The sequence below is a fragment of the Rhamphochromis longiceps genome, linkage group LG15 (genome assembly GCF_057381845.1).
Source record: "Rhamphochromis longiceps isolate RC_006_pf linkage group LG15, R_longiceps_female_GT1.1, whole genome shotgun sequence".
Taxonomy (NCBI): domain Eukaryota; kingdom Metazoa; phylum Chordata; class Actinopteri; order Cichliformes; family Cichlidae; genus Rhamphochromis; species Rhamphochromis longiceps.
Window position 1 is genome coordinate 41,470,694 of NC_140571.1, and position 21,307 is coordinate 41,492,000.

At 42.0% G+C, this 21,307-nt stretch overlaps 1 protein-coding gene across 2 annotated transcripts in view; it reads right to left on the reverse strand.

The window, feature by feature from the left end:
• negr1 (neuronal growth regulator 1) overlaps nucleotides 1-21,307 on the reverse strand; it is a 182,639-nt gene that overhangs the window by 20,168 nt on the left and 141,164 nt on the right. Inside the window, exon 7 of one of the 2 annotated variants that reach the window (XM_085383012.1) lies at nucleotides 12,198-12,239. The exons of the other annotated variant lie outside the window; for it this stretch is intronic. Within the exon in view, the coding sequence (XP_085239138.1) occupies nucleotides 12,198-12,239 (42 nt within the window). The remainder of the gene's footprint in view (nucleotides 1-12,197; nucleotides 12,240-21,307) is intronic. 2 annotated transcript variants of the gene reach the window in all.

The following is a 21,307-nucleotide window of genomic DNA, read 5'->3' on the forward strand; positions in this document are numbered from 1 at the left end:
TCTCTCCTGTACCTCAAAATTATGCCCATTTAACTCTGCTGAAGAGTGCACTCACCAAAGATGAGAGAGAGGGAAGACCTAAAGCACTGCACAGTGTGAACCCACTGCAATCTACAAATTAGCCAGAAAGCCATCTTTTCTGATTTACCGCGGCCTCTACTGTAAGTGTGTGGCTTTCTTCAATCATCCTCCTTAATGCACTAACCATTAGAGTCTGTCCAGAAAGAGAATATACCCTGGTGTCTCAATTATAGACCAAGACTGAATCTCTACAGCAGCCTTTTGTGGTCATAAAAGGAAATGACTATCCATTTTCTGCTCCAGCTCTCACACAGCAACGGCACGGTCCTGTCTGTTGTTGGGAGCGCCAAAACTCATCTTTCCAACTGAATTGTCTTATTAATCACCCCCACTGCAGCGGTGAGAGTGCCAATTAAAGTTGGAAAGATTTAAATTGACAAAAAACCCCATTTTCAACGTCCCTTTAACAGCAGCTTCCCTTTGTGGTCCTTTCTGCTTATTTGCAGAACTTTTTACTCAAGAGCAGGAATGGAGGTTTTGTAAATACAACATCAAAAACTGGGAAGGATGTCGCGGACCTGAAAGCGCTACAATGCATAATGTGCTTTGATCTTCTGGGTACAGCGTAGAGATGTGTGAGATTTGGTGATCTGCAAACTCTGAAAAGTTATACCAGAAAAAAAAATATAAGTGACAGCGACAGGGATAAAAGCACTGCCTCCAACAAGAACTCAAATACGAGATGGGAAGAAACACATGAAAGAAAGAAGATTCTTTGGCACAACTTAAAAACTGGGAAAAGGCTCTGACAGGTCTCAGTTTTAATATCCACCTCCAATATTATCATTGCAAATACAGAGAAATATCCATGAAAGATGAATACAGGGAGAAGTCTGTAAAATAGTTTTCTCGCTCTTCTCGAGACAGTTGTTTAAGTGAGCGCCGCTGTGTTTCTTCTCCGTGTGTGTGGGACTGACAGCATGACCAGGTTTGCATTTAATGGCCGGCACTCCTGAGGAGATGCAAAATGGGAGAGATAATCAGAGGCAGAGAGAAAAGCGGTGCATGTGGGAGCAAGGGAACAACGCTGTGTGAAAGAGAGGCAGGGACAGAGAGACTCGGTGAGAGAAATGTGGGATAAGTAAAATAATCTGCTGACAGAAGGGGAGGGCAGCACGGCCATTTAAATCAGAGACTGACAAATAGGTGAAAGGCAAGCCTGAAAATGAGTCTTTGCAGGGGGCAGAGGGGAATGGTGAAGGTTAAGGTCCATGAAATATGGATAATAATCTGTTTATGTAGTTAAGATAGGGAAGAGGAGAGGTAAAAAGCCCTTTGTGTGAGCTGAAAATGTTTTGGCAATGCTGTCTGAGAGCCTAGAGTCAGAAAAATATTGCATTACTGCTAAAACAGGCTCCCTCTGAGACGTCTCCAAATTTAAAGAGTTTAAATTTAGTACACGTGCGTGATTGCAGAACTCTAGCTTAGACTGTACGATTATTTGTATGATTGCATAATTGCCTTTGCAGTGCATTTTCTCATATATATTATATATAAATCATTTGACTATGTCTCTCACTCATATTCGCACGGTGGACCTTGCTTACCATAGGGGACCCTGGTTGGGCTACTTAATGCATTTAGTCATGTGGACATGGTCAAGACAGCCTGCTTACGTTCAAACTGAGCATTAGAACAGTGACTTTGGCAGGGTTGTTGGTGCCATACGAGCTGGTGTATCAAAAAATGCTGATCTGCTTGGATTTTCCCACACAACCATCTCTGGGGTTTACAGAGAGGGTATAACGAGGAAAAATATCCAATGAGCAACAGTTCACTGGCTGAAAATGCCTCGTTGATATCATAGGCCAGAAGAGAATGGCCAGAGATAATAGGAAAGTAGCACAAATAACCACTCGACACAACCAAGGTATGCAGAAGATGATCTCTGAATACAAAACATGTCAAACCTTGAAGTAGATGGGCTTCGGTAGCAAAAGACCACACCGAGTGCCGCTTCTCTCAGCTAAAAAAAGGAAATGGATGCTATAATCCGTGCAGGCTAACCAAAAGTAACAGAAAATTGGAAAAAGCCCAGTATGGTGAGTCTCAGTTACTGCTGCAACATTCAGTAATAGGCTTAAAAACAACAACATGAAAGCATGGATCCACCCTGCCTGCTACCAATGCTGTAACAATGGGGGGTATTTATTTTCTTGGCACACTTTGAGCACCTTAGTACAACTGAAGTGTGTTTAAACATCACAGCCTACCCAAGTATTGTTGCATCTCTTTATGACAACAGTGTAACATCTTTAGATAGCTGCTTCCAGCAGGATAACATGTCATGCAACAAAGTTTAAAACATGAGTTCACTGCACTCAAGCAGCCTCCAAACTCACAGAGTCGAATTACGGATGTGCAGCGGACAAATCTGCAACAACTGTGTAATGCTATTATGTCAACATGGTTGCTTAATTGCTTAATTTTAGGAAAATGTTGGGGTTAGAATTAATTAAAGCAAATGACATACACGCCACATTTACTCCACTGGCATTGAAGGTTCCCAATAGATGTATGAGGTGTCCCTTCACCAGTGTGGACTCGTCTGTCCATCCAAGAATTGCCCTGTGTTTAATTTGTAACAAACGGTGTGCGATCAATATTAATAATTGTTTTTCCTCAGATTATAAAAGGTTTCTTTTTTTGAAGCATGTCTTAAGTGTTTCATAATCAGTTAACCAAAAGCAAACAAGGAGAAAGAGCCATCACTTTGTTTTAGAGCACACTTCTCAGCACAGTAAAACACAAAATCAATTTCATTGTCGGTATCTCCCACATTTAACTAATCAGCATTAGCACTCAGAATGTGTTTTAGGGCACAGTAATAAAAAGCCCAGGCAGCCACAGCAAAACAAAACCTAGCCTGTAATGACTAATATCACACAAACAACGGAGTACCAATCAGCCAAACAACAAAAAATAACACTTCCCCTGATTAATACTCATTTAGGAAATTACAGAGAGAAAACAGAAGATCACAAGGCAATCGCATCGTGTGCTATTATAATATCAAAGTAATGGCTTTCATTTCCTGAAAACATATGCTCTACACTACACTACACTACACTATGGTAATGCATGTGTTGTCAGAAGGCAAGGGAACTGTTGATCAAATGGATAAACTCTGGCAACCCTAGCACACTTTGACATTTCAGAAGATAATGCAATAAAGCCGAGAAGAGTTATAAACTCAGCCTTCCTCAGCGCTGGATATATCCTGTATAATTTAGTGTTTACATGCACTCACTGGTGGCTTTTGAGTCCCTGTTTTCTTTTCATTAGACATTATAGAATTTCTGTTTTATCAGAGGAGGAGATGGAGGTTTTATTTGTCGAGCCTATCTCACGTGTTTTTAAAATGTTTACTGAAACAACAGGTTTCTGAGCGAGGAAGCTCACAGGCTTCCAGTTTCGCAGGACAAAACTCCCGATCTATTTACATTGTTCCGGGATCGGGGGGTCAAGCGTGATAGATGACATGCCATCTGCTTATCAGGCCCTTCCAGAGGTCAGTAAAATTGAAGGTCAGCATAACACCTCAAAACAAACTGTACGGGACAGGAGTTGGGGGTGGCAGTGCGTTGCAGGAGCAGAGCACGGTTCCTGATCTCGCCACCACACAACTGATAAGGCTAGCAGAAAATGCGCTGCCAAAAAGGATTATCTGTGGGTAGCTCAGTGTGTCTGACACCAGGCATGCTGGGTAAAGTAGAGGCAGGGCTGTTTACTGTAAAGGTTTAACACACTAAAATGTGGTCTCAACAAGCCCAGTGCTCTAGGATTTACACTACCAGTCACACTCATAGCACACTCCAATGTAGGTTTAACAGTGGGAGATACTCCATCCTGCTGAATATTTCATAAGTGCAATGTATTAATGCAGTCATTAGCTTGGTATGACTCACAAACCCAAGTAGACAGCAGTCAAACTGGTGACTATATTTTAATTGTCACTTGACACAACTGAACTTCAGCACTTCTGGCTCCTACGTCTGACTACAGACGTGTAATTGAACTGTGTGCATGTGTGCTATTTGTTAGAACAGCAGTTTCACGTACTGAGCAATCCGGCGTAGTTCACCTCAGGATGAGGACTTTATCCATAAAGTCTACAATACCTACCTCTGAGCAACAGGAAAAAAACACACAGCATCTCAGTATGGGTTTTATCTGAGTGCAAGTTCAGGAACTTTGTCTGTGGTTGATTTATGGAGCTTTGAGGTTTGCAGAAGCAGGGAGGTGGTAGAGTCTCTGCAGTCTCTGGATTTAATGCCAAGGGAAGGAGGAAAAAGGCCTTTTTTATATCAGTTACCTGATTCTTTTCAACCGGCTTACAGTGTCACATTGCTTCACTGCTAAAAATACAACATATGGAAAGTAAAGCTGGTTTAGTTTGAGAGGCGCAGTAGAGCAGATGAAGACCGTGTTATCTAACCGATGATGTGTAATGAATGATTAGTGTGATTGACTTTGTCTGGGACTAAACAAAGGACAGGCAGATCTATTCAACTTGTCCAATGACATTCAAGAAATCCAATATCAATCTCTAAGTATCAGTGTTCTCCTGCATGCCGTCAGAAATAATCCTAGTGGAAATTAAAGGCATATTGTGGCATCAGAAACCTATTATTGTGTGCTGAGGTGAAAGAAATCTGCAACTTTGTTTCAAATTTTTCTTTTATGACTCATTTGAATACATAACTTTTGTTTCCTAGGTATCCCAGTACTTTTAGGATGGCCTAGTACTGAGGTTATGATGCAATGATCAGCATTCTAGTCGTCCGTGTGGGCATCGAGCATATGCTGGAGCATATGTTTCAGAATATATTGCGAGAATTTAGTATGCACTGCTGCAGGGCAAAGGAGCAGGGCAGCCCGGTAGTATATTCAGGGGGAAAAACTGTGATACACAGTTAACCTGTGCATGTACAAAAACAAAAAACCTACTGCCTTTGTTATAAAGCCTACAGCTGATAGCAACTAATACTCCATCTCAGAAGGGAAACTAAATCTGCACATACAATTTTACTTTGTAATTCTTTTTGCCTCCCCTAAGGGCAAATATTTGTATAAAAAATAAGGTACTAAACCAAATGCGCACCATTTTTTACGCTTAAGTTAGTAAAAGTCATACGCTGACAAAATCACCAAAGAAGTACTATATATAGATTCAAAGACAGGCTGGATGTGCTTATGGGCTTCTTCAGTTAGAGTTAGTCTAATATTTACAAAGTGATGGCCAAGAGAAAATATTAATTTAGAACTTAAGAGAAAAATGCCAAGTTGTGTATTTGTAGAGTGTAACATAAACAAAATCTTCCTTAGAGTCTTGCTTGCGTCAGCATCAGATGAAATAGGAAACTCAAAGAGCAAAAGCACATTCAACCTTGTTTAAAGTAATCTTCCAAAGAAGACATTACCCCAATTTCAGACATAAATTAGCCAGCTATCCTTTCATTAGAGAAGCTTTACAGGCTTACTATAATAATTTGATTAACACAACTCCCTGAACCTCAGGGAGCTGAGTGAGTGACTTTTGTATTTTAGAGGACTTTGGAAGAATACTTAATGAGGTAGATTATCTCTTTGATGTTGTGCTCTGGACCTTGAATAAAGCAAGATATATGACCTAGCCCTGCTCTAAATCAATCAGAAAATGGTCTTCATTAAGCCGCTGAAACTTCCAATTTGAAAACATCTTTATAAAGGAACCCTCATCTGAGTCTTTGTTCTGCAAAGATACAAGAAATTTTCAGGGAATAAATCCCAGAAAACTTTAACAGCCTACTCCACTATCTTCCAAGACACATAAACCTTCATAGACTCATTAAAGCACTCTCCCTATCTCCTAAAGCTTGATGCTGGAATGGAGGACGGTCAAATAAATGATTCACATGCCAGAAACGCGAAAGCATCGGCATTACCTCTTTCTGTAATTCGTTTTAATTATACCAGATAACAAGAAAAAAGGAAATTATGTACCATGAAAAATTAGGCCCCAATAAGAGGATAAAAGAGAAAGTCAAACAGTATGTGAATCATGTTCACTTAGCTACACTCACGCCTGAATTTGTTTATTTGGAAGTTAACATGGCACCTGGGAATTAGAGTGAGGTACCTCGGTTATGTATAATGCATGCAGTACTCCTCGAACCAGCAGCAGTTGTGCATCTTGCCTCATGAAGACATGATATGCGGCTCAGTACAGTGTTAAGAACACTGTTTTCTTAGAGTCAAGTGATCCGAATAAACAGTAGTGAAAACCTGTGGGAGCAAACACTCTTATCTCAGATCTACATTTCATTGGGAGGATAGGGTGGCACCAAGCCAGCTGCTTTAGAGAATTGGAGCAGTGCTTTGTTTGGGTAAATGCATGCAGATCCATATGCTAAAGATAAAATAAGCTTAAGGCCTTGATTGTCACCAAATAGTATATTACCATTTTGCACAGCATAAACTTTCACGGTGCGGTACATAAAACATCATCTCAAGAGGCAGAGACAGATGGCTTCCCTTTGTGCGTGTGGTTACCTGATAAATGTGAATGTATCTGTATGACATAATAAAACAGGTAAAGAAAAAATAAGATAAAAGTATGAAATGATTTGTATTGATCTCCATGGGTGCAATTCAATAGTCAAAGGTCAAAGATGCTTTTGTGGTGGTAAACAACAACTGTACAGTTATACTAGGCCTTACAGCTCACACAGCTGTGTAGACGTTAGAATACTAGTTACATTTACCAAAGGAATCGTGTTACAATCTGCTCCTATCACTCACCAACTGTTCAGTTTGATCATATACCCAAACAAAGTCCCAGTTATGTGCTTTTGTAGTGAGTCAGTAGCATCTTCATATTATACAGTACTGTCTTGAGGATGCAGACCTTTTCACAGTAGTCTTAAACAATAGTTCTCTGGGCTTTCTGAAGGTTTTTATTTGGACTTTGGCTGCTTTTTCATTCATTTTCAGTCCAGTCCTTGTACCTTACAGTCCATGCATTCATCTTTAGTAGGCTTGATTACTGTAACAGCATCTTTACAGGTCTACCTAAAAAATCAGTCAGACATCTACAGCTCATTCAGAACTCTGCTGCTCGAGTCCTCACTAAGACCAAAAAAGTGGACCACATCAGTCCAGCTCTGAGGTCCTTACACTGGCTGCCTGTCCGTCAGAGGATAGACTTTAAAGTTCTGATGCTGGCCTATAAAGCTCTGAATGGTTTAGGACCAAACTACATCAGTGACCTCCTGACCCAGTATGAACCTTCCAGATCCCTCAGGTCATCTGGATCCAGTCTTTTATCAGTTCCCAGAGTCAGAACCAGACACGGAGAAGCTGCATTCAGCTTTTATGCTCCTTATATCTGGAACAAACTCCCAGAAAGCCTCAGATCAGCTGAAACACTCAGTTTATTTAAATCCAGGTTGAAGACTCACCTGTTCTCAGCTGCATTTGAATAAAACACAAAATCCACACTTTTAAGCTTAAATTTCAAAACTTACATTTTAACTACTGATTTTATCTACTTTTTTTAAATCAATTTTAAATCATGCTTTGATTTGTTTTTGTTTTTTAATGTCTCTGTAAAGCACTTTGAATCACCTTGTTGTGCTATATAAATAAACTTGCCTTACCATGCACATAATACATAGAATTATAAATGCAGAAACATAGCATCTTGGAAATCTGTCTGTCAACATCCAAAGATTTGAATGTCCTTCTAAAAACATTCAGTTAATTAACATGATGTTTTAGAAATCCATCCATTCGCTTATCCTTTTTCAGGGTCGCAGGGTACGCCCTGGACATGTCGGCAGTCTGTTGCTAACATAGGCACAGACAACCATTCACGCTCGCCTTCATACTTATGGACAATGTAGAGTTTCCAATTAACTTATCCCCTATTATGTCTTTGGGAGGAAGCTGGAGTAGTCAGAGAGAACCTACCTGCACAAACACAGGGAGAACATGCAAACTCCACACAGAAGCAGCAGAATGGTGGCATTGAACTCAGGACCTTCTTGCTATGAGGAAACAGTGCTGACCACTGTACCACCGTGCTGCCTTGTTTTAGACTGTGTATACCAGAGGTGGGACCAAGTCATTGTTTTGCAAGTCTCAAGTAAGTCTCAAGTCTTTATCCTCAAGTCTCAAGTCAAGTCTCAAGTAATGTCAGGCAAGTCAGAGTCGAGTCTCAAGTCACTGGTGTAAAAGTCCGAGTCAAGTCACAAGTCTGAAATTTTGAATTTCAAGTCCTTTCGAGTCTTTAAAAAAAAAAAACAACGAAAAAATAATGTTGCAGTTATGCTAAATGTAAATATTAGACCATGTAATTTTAAAATCTGTGTTTTTCTCAACACATGACAAAATAGTGAACTTAGAAAATATACACAAATTGTGAAATTGCACCTCTTTAAAATGCAGCTCAATTAAACCTAGCTCCAAGAATAATTTTCACCGACAGTTCTGAGATAAGCTGCATGTTATTCTTGGATGCGGTTGTAGGACCGGCTTTAAAACCGCATGACAAAAATATCATACATATTAAAAAAAACTGTATCACCAACGTAGCCTGGACAACATTTGCTAGTTAGATGAAGTCAGCTATCTCATCGTAGCATATTTATATGCATATTTATAATCATACGCTTCTTGGAGTGAGTGCATACACTCATGAAGTTTAGTAACTTCAGGTCACTGCAACAAGCCCAGGTACAGTTTACCGACGGATGGGTGCAGGACCTTGAAATGCACCGTGTAGAAAGTAAAGACCATCGTACGTATCATAAGTTTACCAGTCTCACAAATCGTCGTCATAAATACACATTCCTTAACAGTTTATTAATAGGACCTTTGAGCTCAACGGTAATTAATTAGTAGTGGAAATAATTTCTGGTAGCATCACAGAAATGTAGCAGTGACAATAATATTGTATGCTGTAATCGTACTGGGCAATTAGTGATACAAAAAACCTGTTTTATCCTGTGAATAAAAGTATATGTTTTTGTCAATGTACCATAATAACAGAAGCGAAACGCAATATTGTGTCAGGACAATTCACTATTTATGCACAATAAACAAAGGAGCATAGCGCGACCATTTCTGTTCAGCGCCAGACTTGCTTGTAACCTATATCACTAATTATGTTATGAAAATGAGGTATTAACTACTAAAAAACACTGACCTTCGTGTAAATGCTTGGAGCAGACTAACCTGTGAGCTGGAGTGTTCTGGGACGTTATATTTGATCTTTGAATGGCTGCAATCCAGGCCATCCGTTGCGTCTTTGTTACTTTGGAAACATGGCTCGAACAGTTTCTCTTCAACGACGTAATCCGATAACAACCGATCTCTTTACCCGTCGGCTTCCCGTGGCTGTCATGCGACCGGCTATTGCAGTTAATAATACAACAGCTTCTTGACATTTTTGTGTTTCTTTTTATCGCTGTGATTTCAATTGAAAGCCTGCGTGCGCTAGTACCTCTTGCCACGAGTTCCCAGAATCCTTTGCGGTTCTACCCGTGAATGACGTCACATTTTCAATCTCTATATAATATGCGTGTTAAATTTTATATTTGGGGTAAAATATCAAGTCTTTTCAAGTAAACCGGTTCAAGTCCAATTCAAGTCCCAAGTCATTGGTGTAAAAGTCCAAGTCAAGTCACAAGTCTTAGAACATTTTTTCAAGTCAAGTCTAAAGTCATAAAATTAATGACTCGCGTCTGACTCGAGTCCAAGTCATGTGACTCGAGTCCACACCTCTGGTGTATACTGTGGTGTATAATCAATTATGTAAAAGGTTGAGGCTTTTAAGATACAATTATTGTCTCAAAAACATCAGGCATGACATTTGATTGTTTGATCTTTTGTAGTACATCATACTGAAGACCAAGTAGTGACCCATCGCAGTATGACAGTCCTCACTGGATAAACCATGAATGGGTTACTGACCAGCTTTCCTGAACACAAGGCAACTAAGCCAAGTGAATCCTGCTTCTATGAATTTCAGCCATGATATATTTAGTTTTGCAGATGTGAGCTCCAATGTTTATCAGGGATGGAGCATCATTCACGTAGAGGTCCATGCTGTTATTTAGCAGCGCTAAAGGAACTGCAGCTTTTTGCGACTAATGGTGTCATTTCACATCCCAAATCTTGCTTAGAAATATTTCATAAGTTTTCCTGTTGGGTGGGAAACTAAGCTTGTGTACAGCTGTGTCTGTGGGATATCAGATTATACAAGTGCTGAGTCAAACAATCTAACATCTACCATAAAAATAGGATTTAATTAACCTACACAATAGCTTTTTTGGCCCATTGGAGACGACTTTTATTAGAGTAGTACTGGCCCAGCAAGGTTAGAAATAAAAGCACAGTGACGGATGTTTCCTATTAACAATGTTTTCTCTTTGTAATTTGATTTTGTTTTTGTCATTTGCCCTTGATCAATGGACTGAAACATACACTGCCAAGTGCTGTGGGGCCTGAGATTTATTTATTTATTTCCCCCCATTTCAGATCTTCGGATTCTTTTACCTTACAGACAAGAAATTTCATTCTTATTTTGGGACCACATCTCCCCAAACCCATTCATATGGGAAATAAAAGCAGATAATAACTTGGTAAAAAAATAATAATTATGAAACTTAATTATACAATGTTTGGGATCTAAAATAATTCCCTTTACCAAGCCAGTTAGTGAAGGCAGCATTGAGAAATTAACTTCAAATACAACTTGGAACAAAGCAAAAACAGTGGCTCACTGAGAGAGTTTATCTCCACGATTGAAACCACCGGTGTTCCTTTGGACCATGAAATTGTCATTTGTTCTGCTAGCATTACATCAAATGAGAGTTCAGGGCCATGCCAGGACCGTTTGTTGCTGCTGAGCTTATTTTAACTTGTTATCTGACAGAATCTCCATGGATAATTATATCTGGCTCAGACAGACAGGTAGAGAATGTCATCTTTCCACAGAGCCGGGTGAAAAGTCACGAGAACTGCCTAGGAGATAAATCGTGCAATACGAATCCTCGCGTGTGATTACAGTACAGTATGTACTGTAAGTGCAGGTGCATTTGGGCACATCAGAATATTTCAGAATGTTTTCATTTCAGCGTCTACAATGCGCATCTGTGTCAGAGAAAGCTTTTAGTGCCAGTGTGCTTCTGTGCACATGAGCACAATTAAGCAAAAAAAAAAAAATAAAATAATGTAACCACCATGAGAGATTACATTCTGCGACTTGCTTAAAACCATTAGAGAGGGAGAAGAGACGGCCAGGCAGAGGGGATTATTCTGGGCTGGAATGTGGAAGCAGCAGAATGCAGTGAGGAGGGGGAAATAAGGGCGACGTCGACAGTGTAGCACTGACAACAGCACTAGGAGGAGATCAGGTTAAAGAGGGTGGCACGGCGCCAGAGGACTGTTTTAAAGAGGAAAGAACAGAGAGAGAAAGTAGGGGGAAATGATTGAGGAATATTACGAGAGAGACAGAAAGGGGGGGGAGGTAGTTTTCCCTTTTTCTCCTTTTGGAATGGGGGGAAGAAAACTACAAGCGCAGCGGAGATTCCATCTTGCAAACAACAAACCAACCACAGGCCCTTCACCACCGACGGTGTACTGCCTTTCATGTATACTACATTTAGCGAGTGGCGGGGAGCAGGAGAGTGTTGTTGAGAGAAAGAGAGAAAGAAGCCATCAGCATTATGAAAAGCATCAGACCCAACGGAATATGGAGCAGCCACTTGATGACGCTATTTGATCCAAGTGGGGGTGCTGGTGGGGGAGGCGGGGTTGTAATGGCAGAAAAAAGGGGGCGGGGTAGTGTGATGGCACAGGCTGCAAGAAGAATAATGTAGCCAGACTGAAGAAGCCAAAAAAAAAAAAAACAATTACCAAAAAATAAAAATCCCCAAAACAAAAGATTAAAAAAAGAATAAATGCAAATATAGAGTATAAAAGACATACAGTGAAGCTGTACACCCAGCAGGCACTCCAGCCAGCCAACTGAAATAAATCGAGATGGAGGAGCGGTTTTCAGCTCAGGTTAGTATGAGGCAGCGGCTCACGTTGCTGATTTGGTGTACAGCATGGTGACATATACTGACCTGGGCTTGAGACAGCACTAGTGGTGGTGGGTTCAATAATTGCTACAGGGGAGGAGAGGGGGGGAGAGGGAAGGGGAGGGAAAGAGGACATTCATGTATTATTAACAGAATGGAGACATAAAAAAATAAAAATTTAAAAAATAAAATAAAATAATAATAATAATAATAATAATGCATGCAAGGACAAAAAAGGACAGGGAATGACGACAAATCCTCTCCGTGCATTAAGGAGCGATGGCTATAGCGAGATGCAACCTCCTCGTGCTAATAAAAAGCACCTTTCCCCCCAGTTGCCTCTGATTTGCATGAATTGCTGCTAAGACAAAAAAAAGAACAAGGGCGAACCCAGCAGCCAGAGCCAGTCCCAAACCCTGAAGGGATTTTGTGACCTGGTGAAAAGTCTTCATTTCTCTTCAGGAATACTCGGCCACCTGCACTTAGTGGGGGTAGTTTTTCAGTAGCAACACTCGGCTTAATTTTTTCTCTCCAAATCGTGTTTGGAGAAGGCGCTAAAGAATAAGCAGCAACAATGGGAACCTTCCTCTGAGGGAGGAACTCAATCTTGAATAGCTTTCAGGCTGATGGAATTAAGTAACATCCAGTGTGGCAATCTAAACAGCTAGCTTGTGCTCTTTAAGTATATATGACACATAAATCTTTGTACTTGTGTCACATATGCAGCAACGACCCCCCCCCGCAGATCTCGTATCAACACTCAACAATCACCTTGTCGACTAAATTGGTATGAAGATATCAGTGTAATGCAAACACTGCTGCCCATTTGATCTAACATAGCTGTTTGGTAAACAAGCACTCAATTTGAGAAAAATCTGTACCCACTTTGTGCAGTGACTCACTTGAGAGCAGAATCTGAAATGTGTAGCAAAAATCAAAGCTGTTCTTTACCATAAGGGCTAAACTCAAAGCGATACAGGAGTCGGCATCGCTATCATGTGTTTTTCGCACATGATAGGCTATAAAAATATTTAGACTTCCTGCAAAGGCGCTATGTAAGATACAAGCCACCTTCCTCCTAAAAGGCTTCATGAGAGCAGAGGAGCTTAAATGTCACAAGAGAAATCAAAGCAGCCATGATTACGCCTTAAAAACATTCACACGAGGAATACAATGACTTTCTGTCGTTCCACCAGTGCCGCGCCACGTTAGCGATAGTGCAGAGGCTACTTAGTCTCTCTATTTTAATCCATTTACACGGGAACTCAATATGGGCACTTCACCTGCGGGGCAAAAGAGGGTACGCTGTAGTCCCCACCATGCTCTCAATCTGTGGTCTGTGTTGCTTTTCTGAAGCGCTCAAACAAGTGTGTAATCACTGTGTTACTCTTTTACCGAGCCACTGTTATGCCAACAACAATAAAACATTTGCTTTCACGTCGTTTCATCATTCTATTTGAGGTGGAAATTGTTCAAGAATCAGTATTCATACGTGAAATGATATGCCTTTTTCCCTCGGTATATTGGTGAGGAAATGGTCGAATTCATCTTTTCTTCCACAAATGTTTCCACTTTAAGTAGTCCTGGGGGACCCGGTATGTGAAGAGAGTTTCTTTTCAGTTCTTCAAACAGCCAGCCGGGTGCTATCTGATTAATACTTGAGCATGGATTCACCACTGAATCATTTCATGAGCTCTCAAGACACTCCTCCATTACTGTGGAACATATCTTTTGACATGCAATCTCTCCCTCGTAGCTCCACGCCGACTTGGAGTTTCTCTCTCATTCAGGAGAGCGACGCATCATTTCACATACTGTATACGCCGGTCGGCCTCTCGCGCAGCTTGCTCCTTTTGCGAGATAAAACACATTAGTTTTCACAGCTATTTTATTTCATGGATTGCTATTCTCTTTGTTATTTATTTTAGTATTTAGTATTTATTTATTTATTGTCATTGTCAAGAACAATGAAATTGCGTTTGGGGCTTCCATACAACCCAAAAAAAAGAAGAAAACAATAAATACCCCTTAAAACCCAAGTGTACATATTTAACCCAGTGTGACTCCAATGCAATAAGACAATCCTTAGCAATAATGTTCGTAGAAATTCAGACAAAGACCTGAGAAACATGACAAAATACAACAATGCAACCCATTCAATATTATTGTACTGTGAGATATGATATCAGATATGATAGTTATCTATTTAAGAAAGAGGGGGGGGGGGGCAGGAGGGGGAAGAGAATAAAGATATGATGCACCAATGCAGACCAGTTCATTGCTATTAAGAAGTTGGATATGGTTATTGTCCGTGAGAGGGGGGCAGAGAGTTCAGGAGCCTCACAGCCTGTGGATACAGGCTGTTGGCCAGTCTGGATGTTCTGGCCTGTATAGACCTGTACCTTCTCCCTGAGGGCAGCAGATGGAAAAGGTGGCGCGCAGGGTGATGTTGGTCCTGCAGGATACTGTGCACCCTCCTCAGACAGCGAGTGGGGAAGATATTACTGATCTCTGGCAGACTTGTTCCAATAATTCTGCCAGCTTCTTTCACCACCCGCTGGAGTGCTTGCTGATCGGCCTTGGTGCAGCTGGGGAACCACACTAGAAATCCATACGTCAGAACGCTGCTGATGGCACAGTTGTAGAAGTTCAACATCAGAGATCTGGGAATGTGTGCGCTCCGCAGTCTCCTCAGGTAGTAGAGGTGCTGTTGGGCCTTCCGTACAACTGAGGTGATATGGTTGCCCCAGGACAGGTCCTCGGTCACAGTTACCCCCAAGAATTTAAAACTGCTCACCCTCTCCACCGCCTCACTGCCAATGAAGAGAGGCAGATGGTTGTTATGGCCCCTCTTCCGGAAATCTACAATGATCTCCTTGGTCTTTTTGGTGTTTAAGACCAAGTTATTGTCGTGGCACCATGACTCTAGTTGTTGCACCTCTGTCCTATAGTTTGTCTCATCATTGTTGGATATAAGTCCGAGCACTGTAGTGTCATCTGCAAACTTAACAATGAGATTGGACGCGCAGGAGGAAATACAGTCATGGGTGAAGAGAGTGTATAGCAGAGGGCTCAGAACACACCCCTGAGGGGCACCGGTGTTGACCACAAGGGTGGAAGAGGTGTTCTTACCCACTCTGACACTCTGTCTACGGTTAGTGAGGAAGTCCACAATCCAGTTGCACAGAGAGGAGTTAAGTCCCAGTTGGTGGAGTTTGGGACGGAGTTTGTATGGCCGGATGGTATTAAAAGCCGAGCTGTAGTCTACAAAGAGGAGCCGTGCATAGGTGTTCCTGTGTTCCAAGTGCTTCAGTAATGTGTGCAGCACTGTGGCGATCGCATCCTCGGTTGACCGGTTCTCCCTGTATGCAAACTGGTGCGAGTCCAGGGATGGTGGAAAAGCAGCTCTGATGTGTTTAATGACCAGTCTCTCCAGGCATTTGGCGGGAATGGGGGTGAGTGCCACAGGTCTGAAATCGTTCAGACATGTGACATTTGACTGTTTTGGGATGGGAACGATGGTTGCTGCTTTGAAACAGGATGGTACCAGTGAACAGGACAACGAGGTGTTATATATAGAGGTGAAGACGTCCGCCAGGTCCGCAGCACAGTCTTTTAGCACCCGGCCCAGCACTCCATCCGGCCCGGCCGCCTTCCTGGTGTTAATGCTCCGGAACACACGCCTCAGCTCATGAGTGCTCAGGACCGGAGCAGGGTCGGTTGAGGGGAGAGGGGACAGGACAGGGTCGGTGTTCTCCCTGTCAAAACGGGCATAAAAGAGATTTAGATCCTCAGCCAGAGTAGAACTGTCGGCTGAGGGTGATGGTGTTCTTCTTTTGTAGTCCGTGATAGCCCTGATGCCCTCCCAGACCTGCCTTGGGTTTGTGTTGTTCTCAAACCTGGCCTCGATACGCCTCCTGTGCTGCTGCTTGGCAGTCTTGATGCCTCTTCTCAGGTTGGCCCTGGCAGCACTGTATGCCTCCTGGTCCCCGGATTTGAAAGCGTTGTTCCTTGTTCGAATAAGTTGTTGAACTCCGTGTGTCATCCAGGGTGGATTATTAGGGAACACACGGAATCGTTTCCAAGTTGTTACATTGTCCACACAGAAACAGATGTAGTCCAAGACAGTGGAGGTGTAACTGTCCAATGCGACACGATTGTCAGTGTCCTGCACCTTGAATACATCCCAGTCTGTGCAGTGGAAACAGTCCTGAAGCATCGGAATAGCGTCCTGCGGCCATGTTCTCACGGTTTTGGTTGTAATCCCAGTGCTCTTGATCTTTTGTGTGTATATTGGGTGTAGCAGAAGGGAGAGATGGTCTGACAGACCCAGGTGGGGATAAGCCTGGGCTCTGTACGCATTCGCCATGTTGGTGTACACCTGGTCCAACGTTCTATCTCCTCTGGTAGCACACTTCACATTACGGTGGAAATTGTGAAGTACAGATTTCAGGTCCGCGTGGTTAAAATCCCCAGCCGCAATAAAGACACTGTCCGGGTGTGCTACCAGGCTGTTATTGATGCTGCTGCTCAATTGTGCTAACGCTAGCTTAGCATTAGCATCTGGTGGAATGTAAACAGCGCAGATGTAAACGGCAGAAAATTCCCGAGGGAGATAGAATGGACGGCACTTTAACACCAACAGTTCTACCTCTGTACTGCACAGTTTTTCCGTTACCATGACGTTCGTGCACCAAAGGTTGTTAATATAGATGCACAGCCCCCCGCCAGTCTTCTTTGTGAAGGGATAATGTGAGAGATTTATCTGACTCGATTTGAAGGAACCAGTGTTCACAGAGAGCCCAGCTCAGACTTTTAGCTCATTACAAGCATAAGGAGAAGTTAATACTAAAACTGTACACATCCGTTTTAGCTCTATGGGTTGCACGCAGGCAGCTATTCCAAAGAGACTTCTTGGAGTTTTCTCCTGTATGAGATGTGTTCAGAGTTAGATTCTTAACAAAGAAACACAAAATGTCTTTGGTATGCGAGTTTGTGCCAATATCCGAGTTTATAAAGTCACATTTCAGAGCCAACAATCTCAAAACTCATTAATTACTAGCTGGGTCAATAAAACTTATCACTAATCCTATTAAACCTCCATGGATAAAATATGGCGTGTTTGTGCAATGCCGCAGTAAAAACCGTACTTAGAGCCATAAAATATAGGAAGAGGAGATTCCAGACAAACTTGGATATAGCCCGAGCCTTTGTAAGTGTCCAATTTATCTCCGCTGCTCCATTTGAGAGCATTATCAAGGTATTTTTCATGCAGGGACACATGCCTGCATGAACATCTTCCTCACTTATTCCTCCATGATGATGGAATGGTCCGTTTTTAAGGCTGTGCTCATTTGTGAGCCGCCCAATTAAGTATTCGCCCTTGTTCATTTTTAATGGCGGCAAGTGTGTGTGGGTACACACTCGGATCGCTCATCCAGGGATGAATGTCCATAAAGTGCTTTGTGCCTCCTATAGGAGTCGGCAATGGTGGGTGGGGTGTTGTCGGGAATAAGCTCCACTGCCTGCTGGGCTTCAGCACCAAACATCATCGCAGTGCAACTGGAAAATGTTAATGGCTTTTATGATTGCCTAAATATGGAAATGCAGGCATTCAAAAGACAGGTAAATGGTGCAACACTCTAAGGGCGCTTTTGGGGAAAATAAAGCGTATGGCAGCCTCGCCACGTTAAAGTTATTCAGTGTCTTTTTCATATGTGCGTGCTCTAAAAATGCCCTCAAATTATGTCGCGCTGCTTCTATTCAATGGTTTTAATGCTGGAAAACAATCAGCGGTCCAATATTGCCAGGACACGCTTCTGTTTTCTAACCAATGCGGACAAATATAAAAGAGGAGTCATTTTAAACCAGGATGAATAAACCTGGCTGAAGCACGATGCGCCGCAGCCATCCAATCCCCGCCTGGACTCGATATTATTCCCCTGCGTTCGAGGCTGTAATCACACACCCACATTTCAGGTTTCACCTTTTGCTCACATTTTCCTGCATCTCTGCTCCGTGACTCAGGTACAATCACAGGGTGCGTGAGCGAACGACATCATCGACAACAATGGCAGACGAGGAGACGTGTCAAAATGACACCTACACATGCAGTGATTGATAAGCGTGACAAATGAACACAACATTCATTAACCAACTAGCCAGCAGTGTCTCTCCTGCCTGAGGGAGGCTGAGCAGTGACACAGAGAGAGGAAGAGTAACTCTTTTTCTTCTCCATCAGTCTCTTCCGATTACTGCTCAAAAGGTGGGAGTGGGGAGCAGGTGGGGGGGGGGGGGGGAGAGGAAATGAAGGCAGAGGTATAGGCGGAGAAAATCTCCTTCAGGGCTAAGCCGAGGTGGGCTGGGGGATAAGAGCTTGACCAATTAAGCTGGAGGACTCCTCAGAAAATTGGAGTGAGCAGCCTCAGTCTTTTCACCGAAGTTCACTTCCATCTAGCACATGAAATGGGAAGTTGAAATAGGGATTGCCAGCTTGGTGATTGTTATACCTCGGCTAAAATCATAAAGAGTGTGTCTCTGCATGTGTGTGTGCAGTGTACACACAGTGCTCATGTGTATGTGTAGTAAGAGGCCGTCAGAAACAACCTGCAATGATTTTTGGCCCTTTTAAAAATAATTATTGGCCCACAAACGATCATGAACATTTTTTAAAAAACTGTTACACAGTTAGATTTGATTGAAAATCCTCTGCTGTCTGAGGAGCTGTCAATGAATGAGGGGGAGGGAGGGTGTGCTGATGAAGCTCAACTCACCTAATAAACACATAAATAAACATAAACATACATGAATGATGTCTTCTTCAAAACAACAATCATAATTAAGACACAAGGAGGGCGTGCGGGAAGGTAAAGGGTGCTGCGGCTGTTAGCGGTGTGGCTGTCAGAGGAACAATCATCAGGCTCACGTTGTAATATCTGTGCTGTGCACCTGAATTACTATAAACTACTGCAAAATGAGCCAATCACTGAAAGAGCCAATTACTGTAAGACATATAAGAGCTGGTGTCAATCAGCCATTCCAGATTGATTACAGTTCTCTGCCAGAACTAATTCCATGTTTCATTCATTTCATCAAGTGAGAGATCCGAGTCAAGGAAGTGAACGTTTACAGCTGAAGGTTATACAGTTAGATGTGGAGGAAGAAAGGTTCGGCTGTTTGAGGGCGCTGTCGATGGACCCGAACAGCAATGAGGATTCTGCTGCGACCACAAATCCCCAATAACTACATTACTGCGACGAGCACGCTGTCGCCTGAGAAGGAGTTTAGACAACATGCTGGCTGCCCGCTGATAATCATGCAGCGGGACACTGATTCAAGTGAAACATTTTAAACTATACATGAGAGGCTGCAGCAGGCGTGCACTTTTTATCTGACATATTACTCGGTAATATTGATTACTTGCAAATTAACATACAGTAGGATCCTAATGACATCTTGAGCCAAAATATAAATACACTCTGGATCCCATATACAGTAACAGCTCACGGAAAAGCACCAAAACTACAAGTGGAAAAGGACTAATTCCACCAATTTATTGAGTATACTCCAATTATAACTGGATAACAGCAACAAGGCAAGCACTGTGATATGATCCTATTTTTTAATAACACCATGCAAATGAACAGAAAGACTGGAACTCAATATATATTTGTCTCCGTGACGCAACAGCAAACTGAGCAGCCACCGGCACGAAAATCGACGCATGCATTTAAATGCCAATAATTCCTGCTCATTATAAATTAAAGAGCAACAGCAAAGCAATGAAACTAACCCAACAGACAAACAGCCATAGCATACTAACATTATAGATAGAGCTGGGCGATAGAACGATATGTATCGCGATATAACTTTTACTCGATAGAGAAATTAAGCTATCGCGATAGACCTCGCCGCTCTTGTCCTCAAAAAAAAAAAAAAAAAAAAAAAAAGGTCAGCCAATCCAAACTAATTAGCGCAGAGCCGAACCAATCACAGCCGCAGCGTCACGTCGCGTGACTTGTTACGTACAGCACAAGTGCCAAGCCGCACGTGTGTTTGTTTGGGAAGCAGCCAGCGGGTAATGGAGCCAGCGTGTAATGGAGGAAATGAGTGTGCCGACTAGAAAAATCAACCGAGCGTGACTGAAGAGAAAACAGATGATGGTTCCAATGCCGGAGAGATTGTCGAACGGAAGAGCCATAGAAGTTCCGTAGTGTGAAGGTATTTCGGCTATTTCAAGTCTGACAAAAAACAGAGTAGCGTGCACTGTAAATTGTGCCGAAAGCAAGTCTGGAAATACAATAAACTGGTGCATGCGTCACACTGTGCGCCACGTTATTGTTTCGGTGAAATGAATTTCTACAATACTGTTAATTCTACTCTCTGCAGTGTTTAAATGCTTACATATACACACAGTTACTGTCCCTCCACACATACGACTCGGTTCTGCTTCTATGCCGCAGCTTTGTTTACTTTTTCCCACCGAGGCTTCTAGACTTCTGATTGGCCGACATTTCGGCACGGTTAGGAATCTAGCGCCACCTGCTGCTTTGGCATGTTCATAGCAGCGTTTTCCTTCATTTCTGCCTTTATGTGTGGACGGGATTATTTTTAAAACGAAAACGGAAAATCTCCGTTTTCAAAAATACCCGTGTACGTGTGGACGTAGCCTCAGTCTCTGACTGGAAGCGCTAATTCGTCATTCGGCTTTTGTCAGACTAAAGTAACTGTTACAACTGTTTGAAAAGCTCAGCTATACAACAAGGAGAGATTGAGAATTTCCTTTTAGTTCTCAGTTTATTTGATATTGACAAAAGTCAGTTTTGTCTGTTCTTCTGTAAAACAAACTAAGATTTATTTTTAGAATTAATATTTTGTTTCTAAGTGGAATTGACAATTTAGTCTGTTTCGTTTGTTCTATTTTGAAACTTAAACGCTTTAGCGGCTGCCTTTTGTGTAGTTTGCAATATTTGCCTTTATTTATCTGAAAAAGTCTCATGTTCCTGTTAAGAGATTTTCTACATTATACACTACAACCAAATCTCTATAATACAATATAATCAAGTAGGCCTTATATTCTAACCAAGTGTGCCTTATATTTAGTGTGTTCATATATTTTCACATAACCAAGCTTATTGTTGAAGAACTACCTAATC